The following is an 18,447-nucleotide window of genomic DNA, read 5'->3' on the forward strand; positions in this document are numbered from 1 at the left end:
TATCCAACCCTACTTGAGGTGCGTACGCACTAATCACATTGATAAGTTCTTGTCCTATTACAATCTTGATTGCCATGATTCTATCTCCTACCCTCTTGACATCTACAACATCTTGTACCAAGGTCTTGTCCACGATGATGCCAACACCGTTTCTCGTTCTATTTGTGCCCGAATACCAAAGTTTAAACCCTGAGTTTTCTAGATCCTTTGCCTTACTACCAACCCACTTAGTTTCTTGTAGGCACATAATATTTATCCTTCTCCTCACCATAACTTCCACTACTTCCATAGATTTTCCCGTTAAGGTTCCTATATTCCACGTTCCTAAACGCATTTTGCTCTCTTGAACTCTACCCTTCTGTCCTAGCTTCTTCACCCTCCCCCGTCTAATAGGATCAAAGTACTTCTTTTGTGTGTCCCGGGTAAAGTTGATAGGAGCATATGCTCCCAAACAACTTTGAGTGGAGTCGTTCGAAAAGAAGTTTCTATGGCCCCCTTGCTCATTTAACACTGCATCCGGGTGCCGATGGAGATACAGCGACCCTTGCTCACTTATCACTGTGCTCAGGCCACACAGCGCGCCACTTACGGGTGACGCCCTAGCTTTAGCGCGATTTTGTTCTGGATTCATTTTCATAAGACAGAAAAAAAACTTCTCGGTCTTGTTTACAAATAACTAGTATCTTCTTCCCAAGAAGCTACATTACTTATAGAAAAAGTAACAAAATTTACCCTCACTATTACTTGTAGAAAAAGTAAAACTCAACCCGGCTTCTCGGTCTCAATTACAGATAACTAGCATCTTCTTCCCAAGAAGCTGCATTACAGAGAAAGCAACACTGCCCCTTCAAAGTGCGACATTAGAACAAGAGTGACTGCGTGAAATGATTTCATACCGGCTTCTGGAACTTTCCATGAACCCACACCCTTTGCATGCTCTTACCCTTCCGACGGTTCACTGACTTAACACAGCAGTATTCGAGCTCAAGCTGACAAAACCGAGTGATAGAGCATTAGACAGTACTAGAAAAACAGGAAGGAAAACACACATACACGCAAAATTAGCATAAGTTCAAATAGCGAAAAACTCCAAACACTTATTTTTACTCGTTTATGAGCAAAATTAGTACCTGTTTGAAGCCGGCACCCACAAATAGATCCCTCACAGTATCTAGACAGAAGAAATAAGAACGGGTTCCATCTGATCGCATATACTCCCTGAATTGCACTCTTTTGTCCTCCTCAAATCGAAGCATGGTCATGTCATAGAGGCCTGAAGTTCATCCAACTTCTGTCAGCACAAAATATACTAGAAATATTTCCAAACACTTTAAAGCTAGAGCGCGGAAAGAGATTTATAACTCCAAGTCCAAGCCAAAATTAGATTAATCAATTACCATAATCCCTAAAGAACAGCAGGCCTCCGGGTTTTAAAACAGAAAAACACTCCTTGATGGACTCTGGCATCCTTTTAAGAGGTAATGCTGACAGTGTGAATATCTGACAGATTTCACGGTAAGAAATAAGCTCATATCCCCAAATTATTGTTTCTTAGAAGTGAAGAAAGTGGATCGAAAGTATCATAGTATCGCAGCTCAAATCACAGGATATCAAAACGAAGAGCGGGAATTGACAGAAAAATTCACCTAACAGAGACCAGTTTTAACCCTGAAGCTTTATCATTCACAATTAGCAAGAGTCCAGACAAAAAAACTTTCTAAACCAAACAGTCGTATAAGCAAAATGTAATATTTCAAAGGTTCACTGGCCAGTTTTATGAAAGAATGCTCACCAAGGTAACAAAATCAACCCCACCAACACAACATTTACTTTCTTTCAATGCATATGTATAATTTGGATCTGTTTCACTTTCGCCTCTACCATCTGGAGAAACAAACAGAGCTTTGAGTTTTTTTATCAGGGGGCCTGCTTCTACTTCATACATATTAATATACACAGATGAAGCAACTAACCTGTCAAGCGCTGCTGCGATGTTTGTGTGAAGTTTTCTCGACAAGGATTGCAGGCCAACCACGTTGGAAATGTAGTTACAGAAAAATCACAACAAAATGGATGGAAATGATGTTCAACAGCTGCAATGTTAGAGGCATCTATAGTCTCCTTAACCCTGTCAAGGGCCTCAGTGCTACAATCACAAGCATAAACAACGATGTTCTCATTGCCACTGCACGGGAAATAATGATTTGTAAGGATAACAAATAGAACACCAGCAATCACATCCATGCATTCAGTAAATTCCGAAAGGAGACAGGTTTAGAGTGTAATACCGTAATATTGGAAGAACGGTGCTGCCATTACCGCATCCCACCTCCAAAACCTTAGAATTTCCTTTCCAATTAACTAGTTCAGGGAATTCTTCTAACAAATATCTTCTTTCCTGCATTGAATCACGTTTACGGAATAAAACAAAGAATGGGGAAATGAAAGTTAAGTGTCATAAAGACCAAAAGTTGAAATAAAGGGAAAAAAAGATCAAGCAGAAGTGATTCAGAGTAAAGATTGCTTCTGGAAAGGGCTAAAAGTAGCGCTTCTAATTACATTTGGTAGAGAAACGCAAAAGCTCTGGGTCCTAAGCCCTTACTGGAGAAGCACCTGCACTCCAAGTGCTTTTCCACGGAACATTTGAACATTTAATAAATTTTTTTGATATGTTTATAATAAAAGCACTTCTAGCAAAAATGCTTCCTAACCCAATTCAGAAAATCTAGAATAACATTGAAAGATGGAGGCTTTACAGATTAACAATCTATAATTACACAGAAATATGGATAATTTCCTACAATTATCAACAAACTCAATAACCCAAATAAATAAAATGGCATATTTTATTAATTGACATAAAAAGGTAAATTAAGAGAGGGAAAGCAATGGGGACCTTGAAGAATTTGCCGGAGGAATGACGGTGGTGAAAACTGTTCCACGCGTGAGAGCCGTCGGCGGCGGAGGAACGGGATTGATCTGTTGCGACAGAATTCAGTGAGAAGGAGGTGGGTTCGAAAGGCAGCAAGTGGTAGCTGAACGACGGGTCGTTTTCCACCTGAGCTCGGAGGTCTTCCCACTCGAAGTCCTTGCTGAAGTACTCTGCTTTTCTCATTGGAAACGGAGAGACTGTAATTCTGCTGATAGCGAGCGATGTCCGGGGTTGAAGAAGGAGGACTTCCAACTGATGATTCTAACTAAAAACAAACTTGAAATATAAATTGTCAAAAAAAAAAAAACAAACAGTTCCCAATTATATTACTATTTATAAATAAATACACTTAATTTGTAATTCAATAGTATAGTACTCTAGTTTTTGCTAAGACCGTCTAACGAGACCTTTAGTCGAGGCTACATCATCCTCTTAATTTGAAGATATTCTTCCTTGTGCCCGTAAAACAAGTGATACACCACGTGTTATTATATAAGTGATGACAAATTTTATTTTTTATTATTATTACATTTTTAACATATGAATTTCACCACTTGTATAAGAATACGTGGTATACCACTTCGTATTCCGTGCTGAAAAATCTCTCATTAATTTTCACGATAGATTCTACCATGTCAATGTCAAACATCCCACCGGAGCTACTCATTGACATCTTTTCAAGGCTGCACCTCTTCTTCTTCTTCCAAAGGTAAGAATTTTATTAAAGGAAGTTTTAACGAAAATCCCGCGGTACTGTTCGAATGGAAACGCAGGGACTTGATCCGGTGCACGCATATTTCCAAAGCATCGACGCATAAATTAATTTGAAAATAAACTTTTTTTTTATTTTTTTAAAACATAAGTCCGCAAGATAATCAAAATACTCACAATACACTCATGTATCTTCTTCCTTTTCCAGCCAAAATTGTTTGTTTTTTCGTGTGCAATTGTTCGAAAAATGAATACCACCACCACCACCACCCTTTCCGGCATTTCCCCGCTCTCATATTTACACGACGGAGAACACGCGATACACATCACATTGTCCGCAAGAACCCTCGGACTTCAATCAGGAAACTGTTGAGATTCTTCCTGAATACTTGATGGTTCTTACGATCAAGGGTAGACGAAAGCTGGTTTGCGCTTGTCAGACGCTGCAATGCATTTGTCAGCCGCGATTTCAAGCTTGCATTCGCCTGCCTCTCAATCAACTCACTGCCTAATCTCTGCACAACACCAGCTCTTCAGTAAAACGTTCATTTTAAGACGCAGAACAACGAGAAAAAGTTTATTAACGAACTGACTTCCGCTTGAAGGAACCGGTCTAACATTATGGATAGAGCTTCAAGAGAACTGACCTGGTATAGGCTTTGTTCGCAAAGTATTAGCGGAAGAAGAGCATCTGCTGCACCGCTGACCAGGTCAGGACTGAAATCATGAACACGAAAGTGTTTAATTAAGATAGCAACAAAAGCAACGTGATTGACTCCCGTAACCATAAGGTGTGCCTCATGCATCATACACATTCATATCGATGCATGTGAACATTGGTCGCTTCAAGGACACAAACGGAAAGCAAATGAAACTTCTACATTTACCTATAATCCTCAAAAAGGAGCAACTGCAGCACCGAGCGAAGGAACCGGCTCAAAATGCCTTCTTGAAAATTTCCACCAGAATCCTTTAGACCTGCAGCATGTGAGCCCAAGCCTACTTTGCCAGCACTTGTTTCCTTATAGTGGTAAGAAGCAAGAGCTCTCAACGCTCTCAAACACATATCAACTATTTCCATGTCCTAACCAAACAATAAAACATACAGGTTGCGTCATTAGAGGCAGCGGCTTGGCAACCGATTTTCTTGTATAAAGAAACAATTGTGGTGCACTGTTAACGTTGGAAACTATTATTTAAAACATAAAACTACCTGATGACGAAGGCCAAACTCAAGAGTTCCTAGTACATGAGAAAACGCTTCGCTGTTCAATTGTGCAACGGTTTCAGGATAGACCTCCAATAAATGTGACAGCAACGAGAAGTACTGCACAAGAATAACACCATATATTAGCATCACAATAAGTATTAAAAATACAGAAAATGAAAATAAGGGGTCTTTTTCCCTCATGAAGGATAGAATATCTCACATCATAGCAGAACTTGGGGTATTTAAGCAGGTCCAAAGATAGTAGAGGAGTAACTATATGAAGACCAAAGTAAACGACCTGCAAGAGTAACGTATCAGATACTGTCTCTAATTTTGTCACAAGAATGAGATGCAAAGTTACCTGAGATATGTTGGTGCCCTGTGTCTCAGTAGAATCTGATGAAAAATCAACCTGTAATAATGTATTCATCAATAGGTTCATCCAAAGATCGATGGTAATGACTATACAAACAACCGCAGTGCAAAGATAGAGTTTAAAAATCATACCAGATCTTTGGAACAAAGGCTTGAAAGGAGCTGGAGAAGAGCACGTAGATCCTTGTACTTCTCAGTCTTTGCTTCAGTAAGTAAGCTGCTTGACAGACTTATTGATATCTGGAAGCACCACGAAGAAGTAGAGTGGCACAGGAAGTTAACTGTTTATCACAACCTAAGCGGGGGTATGGCTGCAATGATCATGATTTAAGTAAATACCTTGCCAATATTGTTTGATGAGTAAAGCTGAAGCAAACTCATGCAGAAGTTAACAACAGTAGCGGTCTCCTGAGGCTCTAGATAGCTTATTTGTCCATCCACCCAGGCGACTACAAACTTAAGTATCAGATACACAACTGCAGACTGAGCAATAGGTTACAGGTTACATCGTAAGGGAAAATAATTATTTAAGAGTTTTTGGGCTTCAAAATCAATGCCTCAAATACGAAGAATACCTCGTGTTTGTAGACCTCCAGAAGAACTAGAACAGGATTCATAACAGAGAATCCGAGTTCATAAATCGCTTTTTGTGTACGAGGTTCTGAGGCACTCGCAGCCCCCCGTAGCCTCTCCAGAAAGCAACTGACCTACAAGAAGCTGTGATGTTATATGGCTCTTGTAAAAGAATTAATAGAATTTTACCTTAGAATTTCTGTACTCACCATCAGGATAATATCTGGTTGTTGAGCAATGTTTTTGAAGTCAGATTTGCTTGTCATTTCTACAAGATACTTTGCCATATGACTCATGAGATCCCTCACATACCTTAATAAAAGTGTTACACAAAAAATCAGTTAGACATCATAAATTTCAAAATAAAGGATACGCAACAAAGGAAACTTAAAATTGGAAGACCCACAGATTGGATGCCTCTGAATTGCTCATGCCAGAAGCTGAACGAACAAGTGTCTGAGCAAGCGAACGCTGGAGCAAAAGAAGGAACATATAGCTAACACAATCCAAAATAACAAATAAATCCAAGTCAAAGCATATCAAATTCTCACCTGGTGAGCTGTATTTAACAAGAACAAAGTCTTTTCATTAGCAAAAGCTTTTGCTAGGTCACGCCATGAATCCTGAGAACATAGTTAGAAAATCAAGTATTATGCCTTCGATTTAATGAGATAACAAATACTTCACGTCAAACTTAATAATAGATAGTTTTTGTAATTCTTAGCAAGAGAGGTAATGCACCAAAAGCTTGTTTACAGAATTAATGGGATATACTTATCTAACTCACCAATGCAACAACAACAACAACAATAATAATAAGAATAGTGTATTTTATCCATTTCGAAGCATAAAAGCAGATGCACTTATCTAACTCACCAATGCAACAAGGTGAACACAAATATGTTTTTGCTGCACAAGGGAATGAAGTAGCTGGAAACAAGTGATTGCCTGTTAAACAAAAACTAAAAAGCGTCAACCACCACTGTTTTAATCTGGACAAGTGTTGAAGCAGATTGCCCTGTTAACTTCTCTTAGTATGTATGTAAACAATGGAAGTAATGTCTGAAAAGAAAAACGTACGACATCAAAAACAGCCACCATGAAAATGGTTTTGTAGCACACACCTGCAGATCCTTTTCCCCAGGATATGACGCCAAGGTGGTCAAGGATATGTGAACAATAATGTCAAGCACAAATTTTCCCTGATTATGTTGTCCAAAAAACCCAAGCAAGACGTTTTTAGAGGTGCTTTCTCTATTTCCTTCGGGAGACATTAGGTACGTACAAGACCATCTTGCAAGGAACCATATAACAGCCTGCATGAAGCATCAGCTCAAATAACTGAACTGGTAGGATGGATTGATAACAGCAAAAAGGAATCTCAAGGCAGCTGTTGAAACACCAGAAACCCTAACGTTCTGTTGGTTCTGAGGACATTTGGTTCATTTATAGTTGCACCAGATATGCATTTGACATCCATAGTAATGAAATCCAATGCAAGTAAGGTAGAAAGGCAAATAGCAGAGGTAATATGGACAACCCAAATGAATTTAGTGCTACCTCCATTAGTCGAGGACTGAAAACTGATGCTCTCATTTCTAGTTGTAAACTTTGCTCAGCAAACCTTATAATTGAGCTGCACAAATAATAAAAGCAAGATCATCAATTTGTATTTTTATGGATTGATATAGATGCAAAGTCTTCACTTGAAGCATCCACACGCTCAATATTTCCATTTATCTCATCATAATCTTGTAAAATAAAGTTCAAAAAAATATAATTTCATCTTTAGATAAACTGATATCCTACTACAGTAGTTGGGAGAAAGTGAGGACTTTACCTACAGAGGATGACCACAGGATGATTGTTTGCTTCCAGATTGTCTGGAAAATGAATTTGTATAGCATTTGGAATCTGAAAACAATGGAACCAATAATCAGAATTCAAAGTCATAGATCGGCCTGCACCATGTCCAAAAAAGTAACAATGGGATTTATCCAAAATGAAGGTACAGACGGTAGATGTGATATTTAAGAGTTTAATTAAAGATATAAATTAATGGGAACCCTCTGGAAACTAAGAAATTACACAAAACAATAACCAACCTTTTGGTGTCTGTTGAGTGTCAACAAACTAGAAGACAGTTCAGCACGCTCAAACATACAAGAAACAGTCACTAAAATCAAGTAAGCGAATAAGCAGAATTAATTGAATCATTACCAGCGGTGTTTCTCCGTCCCCTTCATCAGCGATCACGTGCCCAGTGATGAGTAACAATGAGTAAAGCTCCTCCAAAGTTTCAGTTGGATCAATAATGCCCCTGCCCTATAAACAAGTACATAGCTTTTAAGTAACAGGATGCAAAAGGACAAGGCATTGAAATAAAATAAAAAGGAGAAGAGAATTGAAAATATAAAAGAAGAAAATCAGATCATTTTTTTATAGTAGAGAAATGAGTTCATATTGAAAAGAAGGAAACTAATGTGGTAAATTTGAAGTTCCAAGTTTTATTAGAAATTCAGTAGCTTTCATTAACTCACGAGCTTTTCAACGTGCTTAAGAAAATGAGTTGGCATTTGACAAAAAAAATTAGTGGCAACTACAATAAATTTTTTGCCACTTTTCTTAGTAAAGTTTTATAGGACTCGAGCCAAGAAGCTTAATAGAATAGAATTTATTGAAGGCCAATATATGTAACAAATGTTCTTCAGCACCAATACTTGGTTCCACAAAGATAATTTTTCACAAATAGAGAGGTAAAGAGCACCTGATTAAGCCGTTCAAAGCGCTCAGTAAAAAGGCTTGTGAGAAAAGGAATGGTGACATCAATTGCTGCTCTAGCAATAAGAGCATATGAGCTTAACCTCTCATCCAGGGCTGCATTTATACAGTAGAAACGTGAATAAAATTTAAGCTATGATGATGATGATGATGATGATTGTTATCTTAAAACTAAAAACCATGCCATTATCCGTGTTCTTGTTTTGAAAATGTTTTAAAAAGTCAACCAATGTATTATAACAAAAGGAGGAGTCTTATATGCAATTCTCAGAGCTTTCTCCCATACCTACAATGGAAGCCTGAAGGTAGTCGGAGTCATCATCTTTAAATGCTGATGCAGAAGCAGCTATATCACAAAACATTCACCATTATGTACTGATAGTTGAAAAGAAAAGCAGGAAAAATGGTGGTAGAACCAGTGCAACAAGAAGAACAAAGTAATATGTCAGAATTACCTTTTAGTTCAGCCTGTACAATCAAGGCAAATAAACTAGCAGTGTCATTTTTCCCTTCGGTTGGAAACAATGCATTCCCACCACTCCTATTAACTGGCTGAAGAAATGCCAAAAGAAAAAATAAGACAGAGAGAAAAAAACCTCAACAACTCCCTTCGACTTTAACATAATTTGAGCAAATTACACATTCCTCATACTGATCAAACTCCATTACAAAGAAACTATAACTAACATTTTCATTCAAAACAATAGTTCCAGTAACCCAGAATGACAATTAAACACAACTAGAATAAAATACAAATATAATATTTCAAATTTGGTATCAAAAAATGATTAAGAGAACAATAAGTTCAGACTGTCTCACAAAGATGGGGAGAAAATACAATTGTCTCCAAAGTAAATAATGCATAATTGTGCATAAAAAACAACATTTACCACAAGAAGGGCAGTCCAGGTATCTAGCAAAATGTCACGTGCCTCCCAGCTCCATGTCTCTTCCTCAGAGTTATTAGTCATGAGGTTGTTAACGACATCAGACATCAGTACGCACAAGAAGGTAAGAGTGCCATAGGGCCTGAGTTCCAAAGCAAAAGGACCCAATTCAAACTAAATAACATGTGACAGCATAGAAGAAGTACCTTATGATAAATGATGAAAACTCATAATCAGAAACCAAACCACTGACCTTGTTGATTTTAACAGTTGGTCAAACACAGAGGGAGTTGTAACAGTTGCAATGGACAACAAAGCACGACAACCGTCGAGCATCTCGCTGAAGAAATCCAAAATGAAGATGAGAAATTGTAATAGCAAAGAAACATAATAATTTGGCAGGAGGGAAAAGTAATTGTCAGGGATATAACCTTTCACTCTTTCCACATTCAATCGCTTTAGAAACAGCATCAGGAGGATCAAGCCATGGTATTATTCCACAAAGCAGTTCGAGAAGGTGGCGTTCTTGCACTTGTACATTATCTAGATCATTGAATAAGTTATTATCTTGGCAGATGAAAGATAGATATGGAAACTATATAACTAATATCACATGAGAAGTTAACTTCTAGGCTTTGTTAACCGTCAATAGTCATCAACTAAACATTCAAATCCAAAAACTCCATTTAGGTTACTAAAACTATCTTATTCAAAACTCCCCCTCAATGTCTACAAAACTTCTACTACCCTCAACATGTATTCATGCTTTCCGGCCAAACGTTAAAAAGAATAAAAGCTGAATTCCTTTCAGAACTTGAAGGTGAATGATAGGTTGACAAGAAAAAATATCATTACCCATCAACTTAAGTCCCATATTGACATTTACAGTAATAGAATCCTAGAAAAATGTACTACACAGGCATTCATAGTTTTGAATAAAACAGACAAGCATCTAGCACACTCTGTCCATCGTATTAATTTCATCATTATTCATATAGGAAAAACGAAAGCATGCTACAGTTATAGAACAGGTAGAACAGGAAACAACTGTACCAGGTGGAAATATGGTTCCTGTCAGGGAGCAAAACTGTACAATTAACTTTCGGGCAGCAACAGCTATGGGGCAATCAAGCCAATAACCTTCACACAGAAACTTCTGCCTTAGAGCGCCATATAAGCTCAAGAGCCACCCTATATGGCCACTAGAAACCAAAACATCATGCCAAGCTGGACCAGGCTACAAGTAGGATAGACAGACAGAAAACTCATCAATCGAAACCACATCAAGACCATGCCATATTTCAGTATGGTTGAACATTACGCAGTTAGAGGATTTTAAGAAAGTGCAAATGTATTTTTGCCAAAAATAGCAGTAATAGGAATAATATTATTAGTATCGTGATTATATTATCTTATTATCTTCATACATAACATTTATAACATTTGCTGATATTTGGTCAACTAATATGTTATTTCAGAAACCAGGAACAATCAAAAGAAAGGTGGTAAGCAGGAATGAGTTGGTATATCTATCAAGATGACGCATCAACACAATTAGATCCATTCTCATAACTCATCAGTGCTTTATATCATACCAACAACCTTTCTTTTTAACACAAATCTTAATGCTACTTTAAAGAAGCAATTACCTGCACTAAGTTACACTCAGACCTCTTAGGTGAATCACTGCCTTGCTTGACTCCAGCGGCAAATGCACTTGTACTGAATTCCCAATTCAGAATTTGAAGCATGAGACGCAGCGCAGCAGTACAGACTTTAACCTCAGGTACCGCAGAGTCAGACTCAACTATTTTATTTGTCACACTTAAAGCAGCATCTCTTGCCCAGCAATAGAATGTCTATTATTGAAATAACCAAAACAGCAATGTGTAAGAAGAAAGAAATGAAATCAGGAAATAAAAAAACATGCCTACATTCATTATCTCAATGGAAAATTTCTAGCCATACAAAAGAAACCGAATGTATCAAATGACATGATGCAAACAGCAGTAGTGAACCTTCAAATGGTCTTGCTCTAATGACTTCCGGCAATGCTCATGAAACTCTCTAGGAAGACCAATCGGACTTGAAGTAGACGGGGAAAATTCAGAAACCTAAAACAAAAGAAATCCATAGTCCTAAATTTGTAAAATCTTAAATGCTGAAGCAAAACCAATCAGAAACTAAATGATCTAAAGGTGAAGTAAGCTTATACCAGAGATTCGACAAAATTAATTCCAGCGAACTGCACATCTACACCATGAATGCCATAAGCAGCCTGGTTTACCTGTAGTCATAATTGGCTGCTCTAAAAACCCTGGATACCTCGGAAGGAAAAAGAGGTCTAGTGTAGAAATTTCGTACCTGATAGAAAAATGCCTCCTTATCACTAACTGAAAATTCAAGCCTGCACATCATAGTTGGCAAAATAATTACATTTCCAAAGTTTCATTTTCTTCATAACCAAACCAAGAATTTATGCAGAAGTGCAACAACAGCAGCTCCTGAACTTTAATGGAGGGAAACTGTTACAGAGAATACTAAGCATTTCCCTCAAAATCATCAACTCAAGCAGAAGTGAAGAAAGTCATCCTCTAATTATGAAACTATTTCTTAACTCAGTTTGGCTTTCACATTGTCAGCTTTTCAAAGGAAATGACCACATTGTATTCCAAATTTCCAACACACCATCTTACTCATCCCAAGCTTGTTTAAGAATTCACTTAATTTCTACGTTCGCCTCTCTGGAAATAGAATATTCCTCAACTCAGGTCTATGTTTTTTAAGAACTGGACTTCTTTACTTCCCTTAGAAACATGAAATATGAAAGCGAAGAATTACAATGTGTGGTAATTCAGGTTGAATACTGTGTCCAAGATAGGCTCATGTTCATAATTGCAAGATACAAATCAGAAGAAGTAATAACATACAAATACATAACATGTGCGTTTACGTTGAAAATCATGCACCACTTACCAGCCCCTTTTCAACAATTGAGCTGCCACGGAAGATACTTTTGCTTGGACATAGCCCTCAGGTGAATTAGCATGTTGCATAACAAAACAAAGACAAAAACTGCAAGAAAAATATATACAAATACATTCAAGGAATGATGGACAAACGTATAGGCTAAGATACGTCATTATATATGATAAGAACTATACCAAATAAGCTATTTCATGAAGAACTCTAATTGCGAACTAATATTATTACTTCTCTTTTTTCTGAAGTAATGAAACTTTAATAGTTGAGGAATAGTTTATCAATATTGCTTGGAAACGAAGAAATAAGCTATAAGAACCTGATCATGCTTTTCTTGTCATCAGAGCTAAGAGAACTCCATTCTCTAATTGCTGCATTTCGAATTGCAGCTGCAGCCTCAAACCTTGCATTTGCCATTTGAGAGTTCTCTGAAATTATAAAATCACTGTTAGCATAATAACTAGATAGGACATCTTCAAAATGACAATATAAGTTATCCAAACTCCGTATTGTTAGTTTGAACCATCAAATACAGCAATCCTACTTCCATTATTATCAGCTCATGTCAGTTATTTAACTATATATTCCAGACAGGATGACGAGAAGCATGTCATGAGGCAAATACATAGCTAATTACGGAATAAAAAAAACCAAAATTTGTGTCTACTTTAACTTACCAAGAATGAATTTACATGCCTGGTATGGTTGGGGGGTCTGGGACAGCGACAAAATAGTTGCCTCAGCTGCAGCCGAATTCATATGCATCTGCTCAAGGTAAAACCATATGTAAGAGGGAGGGTGTTCGTGCACAAATATGCATGCCTTTAAAAGCACAGATACATGTATACAGGTATATTTAAACGACAAAACAGCACCCGACCAGCCAAAAAACGAACAAAAATATAAAATGGAAGTGCAAAATCAAGCAAACATTCAAACCATTATGCAATGTTGCCAGAAATGACCAAAAATATTTATTCAAGTTCAAACTTTTCCACAATAAAATACACATGCAAAAGGCCGCTAAAACCGAAAACAGGATTGCAAAACTAATAACCATTCACAAATTGTACTCATACATTACAAAATTCTTTCAGTATTATCACGTCATTTGGTATCTAAAATTTCAGCTTTTGCAGTCTCTAGTATAATCCAAATTCCTCAAACTCACTAAACACATTAACGAAAACCTACACGAGACATCAAAACTTGCGTTCTTGGATAAATTTTCCACCATTTCTGCTTTCATGCCCAACTTTCCAGCAACTGGGAATGTGGGTTTTTCGTGTTTCCGACCAAGTCTAGTTCTTGTTCGTTTTCTCATAAAAACCAATGAATTCAAAACCCAAAAAAAAAAGAGAGAGAGCAAAAAATTGGACCTGAATGGAAGTGCAGGCGAGCTCGATGGTGTGCATGGTGGACTGCAGCTGCCCCAAGTCCGCCGCTTTTCCTACTCCCTCTGGAAATCCATGCATCTTTTTCCTCACCCAAAGTCCCTCTGTTCAAAACAAATCAAAAAAATTACACAAGGTCACTGAATATTCATACAGATATGTCTACAGATATATCTTGGATTCAATCCAATGCATATTGATTGTTCTTGAGTGGCTACAAGAACATTGCAAGAACGGATTGAGCTTGGTGATTAAGGAAATGAGATAAAGAATTAATCTTGGTGATTAGTACCTAAGAGGAAAAGATTAGATCACCAGAGAGAGAGAGAGATGGAGGATGAGTATTTGTCTGCAAGAGGAGTTGTTCCACAGAGTAAACGTGAGGGGGGGGGGAGAGAGGGGGGGGGGAGTAAATAATGTGATTTTTCACAGGGTTTTTCTTTTAAAGGTGGCTGTTTTGGGTGGACATTTGAACCTATTAACTTGTGAACCGAACCGAATCAAATTGAACCGAGTTAATTGGCATCGGTTTTGGCTTTAGACCGGATCAGTTGAAACTCAGATCGAATTTTCCTATTTATAATTGTTTGTGTTTTCCGAAGATCTCACGCTATCAACATGGCGCAAGAACAAGTGAGTGGCGTTATGAAAATCATATAGTTGATAATACTCTTTTTTCACTTTTCGTTTTTCTCTTCACAACTTTCTATCTTTCACTTTTCATCATTTCCATTGTTCGTCTCATATCTTTCACTCTCTCTCTCTCTTCCCCAAACAAAAAAACAAAAAGCCAATTTTATTAATCTATCTTCAGCTTTGAAATTAAAGCGGTCTGAACCGAATTGTGCTCATCTCTCTATTTGATTGAGATTGTTTATTTGTTTGTGCATAATAAGGTAAATTTACCACTTTGAGGGGAGGAATGTCTAATTTTATCAAGTTGAGTGGAGGTTAGTGCAATTCATTAAACATGTCATTTGACCTCGATTGCTAATTTGACAAAACCCTAGTCCCTAGTAACGTCCGCCTTCTCAACTTTATCAGCAACAACGAGCTTTTCTTTCCATTACCCAAAAAAAAAAAAAAACAGAGCTTTCCTTCATCTCTCACTGCTACACAGAAGCACCGACCTAAAACCCACCGTCAAAGTACGCTTCTTTATCTCTCTCTTTATATATATATGTATGTATGTATGTATTTATACGTATTTGTATACGTTTATTTGGTTTTATATTAGATGTGTTGCAGTGTAATGAAATTGTAAAAGCTGAAGCTGAAATGGGTATGAATTCTGATGTGGGTTAGTGGATTGGCCTAAGGGCTCGTTTCTGATTGCTTTTGAAGCACTTCTGCTGGAAGTGTTGAAATTTTCATTGAAAACCAAAGTGCTTCCTGAAAAGGCAAGGCAATTGGAAAAGTGCTGTTTGGAGAAGCATCTGACAGGTGCTTGACGTTGAAGCACTTATAACTGTTGAAAATAAGGAAAGAGAAGTTGGGGTGTTTGAATTTTGGTAAAGAATGGAACTTTATTGTGAATTATCTACCGAATTGATAACCCATTTCACAGTTGGGACTTCGAACTTGTTATCCTTTATCTAGGAATGAAATGAATACACACACACACACATATACATACATACATACATACATACATATATATATATATATTTATTTGGTGAGCTGAAAGGTTGTTTTTTCGTTTTGTTTTCGTAATTGTGTTTGGTTAATTCCTTTGCCACCTTTTCGTTTTATGAAATTTGCTGGTATTGATATTTTTTCACTGAACCTTTTCACAGTTGTGGTTCTCAATCTGAAGCATAAGAGTATAGATAGCGGAATTATTGTTTTGCTTATTTCGCGTGTGTGATAATCTAGAAGATGTTCATTGCTTTGGATTATAGTGAAGAGGGATAACTGGATTACAAGATTTGCTTCTTGTTGGTCTTCCTATCTTTGTTTGACTTCATTTATTCAAGCCGAAGGAGATAAATGGCGTGTACGATTACCCAACAGAGTGGTGCTGTTGATGTTGGTTGTTTGTATGGGTGTGGAAAGCAAGTTAACCCCGGTTTTGGCATCAGCCATCTCTCAATATCAACAGTTTTAAGGAAGTATAATCGTGAAGCTCATTATTCTTTACAATGGAGAGGAGATGTTAGTTCCAAAAGAAATGTGGGTGTTTCACAGCGTAGGAGTTTTCAGCGAAGTGTTTGTATTGATAGAGTCCATGAAGTTCCCCTAGATGAATGGGGCTTTGATAGTGATGAGATGGGTTTTGAGAAAAAATCTGGAGAGGAAACGAATAACAAGAAGCCTCATAATGCTTTTGTATTGAATGTCGAAGGGCGCTTTGTGGGAAATGCTGAGGAGACCAATAATGATATTCTTCGGAACTTTTGCACCCGTGGGAAGTTAATTCATGCATCGAGGTTGGTTGAGGTCATGGCACGTCAAAACCAAGTTCCGTACTTCCCTTCTTGCACAAACTTAATCCGGGGCCTTATCAAAACAGATCGATTAGATAAAGCTGAAAAAGTTCTAAAGATCATGATCATGTCTGGTGGGGTTCCAGATATTATCACATATAACATGATGGTTGGAGGTCTATGTAAGAGTGGACAGTTAAGCTCTGCAATCGATCTTGTGGAAGACATGAGCGTGAGTGGTTGCCCTCCAGATGTGATTACTTACAATACTATAATTCGTTGCATGTTTACATTTGGGAATTACGACCAGGCGATTGCGTTTTGGAAGGACCAACTGAGAAAGGGATGCCCTCCTTATATAGTCACCTACACAATTCTCATTGAGCTAGTCTGCAGACACTGTGGAACGATGCAAGCTGTGGAAGTTTTGGGTGATATGGTGGCAGAAGGATGTTATCCTGATATTGTTACCTTCAATTCTCTGATTAACTTCACTTCCAGACAGAATAAGCTTGAAGATACTGCTTTGGTTATACATAGTCTTCTATCTCTGGGGTTGAAACCCAACACCATTACTTACAACACGATTCTCCATTCTCTTTGCAGCCGTGGGTGTTGGGAGGAAGCCGATGAAATCCTCACAATCATGAATGAAACTTCCGAACCCCCTACAGTTGTTACTTACAATATTTTGATCAATGGTTTGTGTAAATTTGGGCTTGTAGATCGTGCCGTCAACTTCTTTACTCAAATGGTTTCTCAGAATTGTTATCCCGACATCATTACTTATAACACACTCCTGGGCGCTCTTGGTAGGACGGGAATGATTGATCAGGCCCTCGAATTACTTAATCTTCTAAGTGGCACCAGTCGATCGCCTGGTTTGATCACTTACAATACTGTGATTGACGGATTGGCTAAGACAGGTTGCATGGAGAAAGCTATGGGATTGTATGGTCAAATGGTAGAAAATGGAATCATTCCTGATGAAATTACTCATCGTTCTTTGGTAGGTGGGTTTTGCCGGGCGAATCTAGTTGAGGAAGCTGTTCTGATACTGAAGGAGATGCATAAGAGAGGCCATCCGGTCCGTAATATGTCTTACAAATTTGTGATCCATGGATTATGTAGAAAGAAGAGAGTTGATATTGCGATACAAGTCCTAGAAATGATGATATCAAATCGAAGCATGCCAGATGAGGCAATTTATTCAACTATAATTGAAGGTGTAGCCGCTGCTGGTATGACAAAAGAGGCCGATGAGTTGCATCAAAAGCTGATCGAGTGGAAGGTTTTAAGTGAAGAGATCATGGTAAACTAGATCAGGTTTACGCAAAATTTTGACTTTGTTACTTCTTCTGGGCATCTAGATTGCCATTTCTCTACTGCTTTTCTCTGATAATGTTTTGCCAGAAGTCTTTTCTGCTTGATAGTTTCTGTATCTTTTTTTCCCTTTGATACAAACGATATTCTACACTAAATTCATCTTTAAATATGGCCATTTTTCTTGATATCTTATCTTTTCGTTCGTAGATTTTATTTTTTGAGTACTGAATATCTTTTCTTTTTCTTGCTGACAGTTCTGTTGCAAAAGATCTGTGTATCTACGTTAACTAAGAACACGACTCTGTCAAAGTAAACTCGTTTTCGTGGACTTGATGCTGTTCATGTTTTTGCTAGATAGGAGATATTTAGGGTCTGTTTGATACTGTACTTGAATCTAATTTTTTAAACTCAAAAACACTTTTTAAGTTTTAGGTCTTAAAAAACTTGTTTGGTAGGACTATTTTCAAAAACTGAACTCAAGACTAACTAAAAAATATAGTTTATTCTCTAAAAACATAAAAAGTGAGTTTTTAGAGTTTTTAAACTTAAACTTACTTATTTCTTTTCTCTCTCTCCTCCCCTCTCACTCCAAATCTATATCTCTTTTCTTCTTTCTTTCTCATTTTTTTTTATTACCTTTTTCGTCTCTCCTCCAATCCAATCAAGTTTAAGTCATAAGATTTAAAATTTTTAAATCGCAAACCAATCAAGTTTTTTAGTCTTAAAAAAAATTGTTTTCAATAAATGTTCTTAAGAAATATTTTGAGAAATGATACAAAATTTCAAATAGGATACCAAACAGGCTCTAAGAGTTTCAGACATTCTTCGCTTTATCTGTTGGAAAAATAGA

At 37.4% G+C, this 18,447-nt stretch overlaps 3 protein-coding genes across 4 annotated transcripts; 1 reads left to right on the forward strand and 2 right to left on the reverse strand.

Moving 5' to 3' along the window:
• Positions 1–630: 630 nt before the first annotated feature.
• LOC103427747 (uncharacterized) lies at positions 631–3,299 on the reverse strand. Of its 2 annotated transcripts, XM_070820068.1 has the most exons (7): positions 2,897–3,299; positions 2,289–2,398; positions 1,974–2,185; positions 1,793–1,884; positions 1,398–1,500; positions 1,131–1,273; positions 631–989 (listed from the first exon to the last, which is right to left on the reverse strand). In XM_070820068.1, exons 1-7 carry the CDS (start codon positions 3,113–3,115, stop codon positions 891–893), a joined length of 978 nt encoding a protein of 325 aa, XP_070676169.1. In that variant the 5' UTR covers positions 3,116–3,299; the 3' UTR covers positions 631–890. The 2 variants fall into 2 exon arrangements, with proteins under 2 accessions (XP_070676169.1, XP_070676171.1); XM_070820070.1 differs by lacking the exons at positions 1,398–1,500; positions 1,793–1,884 and having other exon boundaries at positions 2,897–3,217.
• A 429-nt stretch (positions 3,300–3,728) lies between these two features.
• Positions 3,729–14,289, reverse strand: LOC103427745 (uncharacterized). The gene is made up of 33 exons (XM_008365817.4): positions 14,138–14,289; positions 13,831–13,949; positions 13,129–13,216; positions 12,771–12,879; positions 12,446–12,544; positions 11,834–11,876; positions 11,685–11,756; positions 11,488–11,583; positions 11,119–11,328; positions 10,523–10,706; positions 9,901–10,012; positions 9,723–9,809; positions 9,473–9,611; positions 9,038–9,134; positions 8,869–8,928; positions 8,569–8,678; positions 8,022–8,126; positions 7,642–7,715; positions 7,362–7,437; positions 6,926–7,117; positions 6,678–6,749; positions 6,353–6,424; positions 6,208–6,272; positions 6,011–6,113; positions 5,804–5,935; positions 5,568–5,711; positions 5,361–5,468; positions 5,215–5,265; positions 5,074–5,151; positions 4,857–4,970; positions 4,531–4,727; positions 4,291–4,360; positions 3,729–4,158 (listed from the first exon to the last, which is right to left on the reverse strand). The coding sequence occupies exons 2-33, from the start codon at positions 13,924–13,926 to the stop codon at positions 3,970–3,972; spliced, it is 3,444 nt and encodes a 1,147-aa protein (XP_008364039.3). The 5' UTR covers positions 13,927–13,949; positions 14,138–14,289; the 3' UTR covers positions 3,729–3,969.
• A 533-nt stretch (positions 14,290–14,822) lies between these two features.
• On the forward strand, positions 14,823–17,782 carry LOC103434207 (pentatricopeptide repeat-containing protein At1g08610). The gene is made up of 2 exons (XM_008372523.4): positions 14,823–14,993; positions 15,642–17,782. The coding sequence occupies exon 2, from the start codon at positions 15,835–15,837 to the stop codon at positions 17,590–17,592; it is 1,758 nt and encodes a 585-aa protein (XP_008370745.3). The 5' UTR covers positions 14,823–14,993; positions 15,642–15,834; the 3' UTR covers positions 17,593–17,782.
• Positions 17,783–18,447: the final 665 nt, after the last annotated feature.

This window comes from Malus domestica, chromosome 04 (genome assembly GCF_042453785.1).
Source record: "Malus domestica chromosome 04, GDT2T_hap1".
NCBI classification, from domain to species: Eukaryota; Viridiplantae; Streptophyta; class Magnoliopsida; order Rosales; family Rosaceae; genus Malus; species Malus domestica.

Excerpts from the sequence above, each read along its gene's own strand:
- LOC103427745 (XM_008365817.4), bottom strand. The coding sequence starts at position 13,926 with ATGCATGGATTTCCAGAGGGAGTAGGAAAAGCGGCGGACTTGGGGCAG. Across the intron at positions 9,810-9,900 it reads GAATGTGGAAAGAGTGAAAG|CGAGATGCTCGACGGTTGTC; the intron begins GTTATATCCCTG and ends GGATTTCTTCAG. Across the intron at positions 4,361-4,530 it reads CTCCTTTTTGAGGATTATAG|TCCTGACCTGGTCAGCGGTG; the intron begins GTAAATGTAGAA and ends TCATGATTTCAG.
- LOC103427747 (XM_070820068.1), bottom strand. The coding sequence starts at position 3,115 with ATGAGAAAAGCAGAGTACTTCAGCAAGGACTTCGAGTGGGAAGACCTC. Across the intron at positions 2,399-2,896 it reads CCTCCGGCAAATTCTTCAAG|GAAAGAAGATATTTGTTAGA; the intron begins GTCCCCATTGCT and ends GATTCAATGCAG. Across the intron at positions 2,186-2,288 it reads ACCGTTCTTCCAATATTACG|TGGCAATGAGAACATCGTTG; the intron begins GTATTACACTCT and ends TTTCCCGTGCAG.
- LOC103434207 (XM_008372523.4), top strand. The coding sequence starts at position 15,835 with ATGGCGTGTACGATTACCCAACAGAGTGGTGCTGTTGATGTTGGTTGT.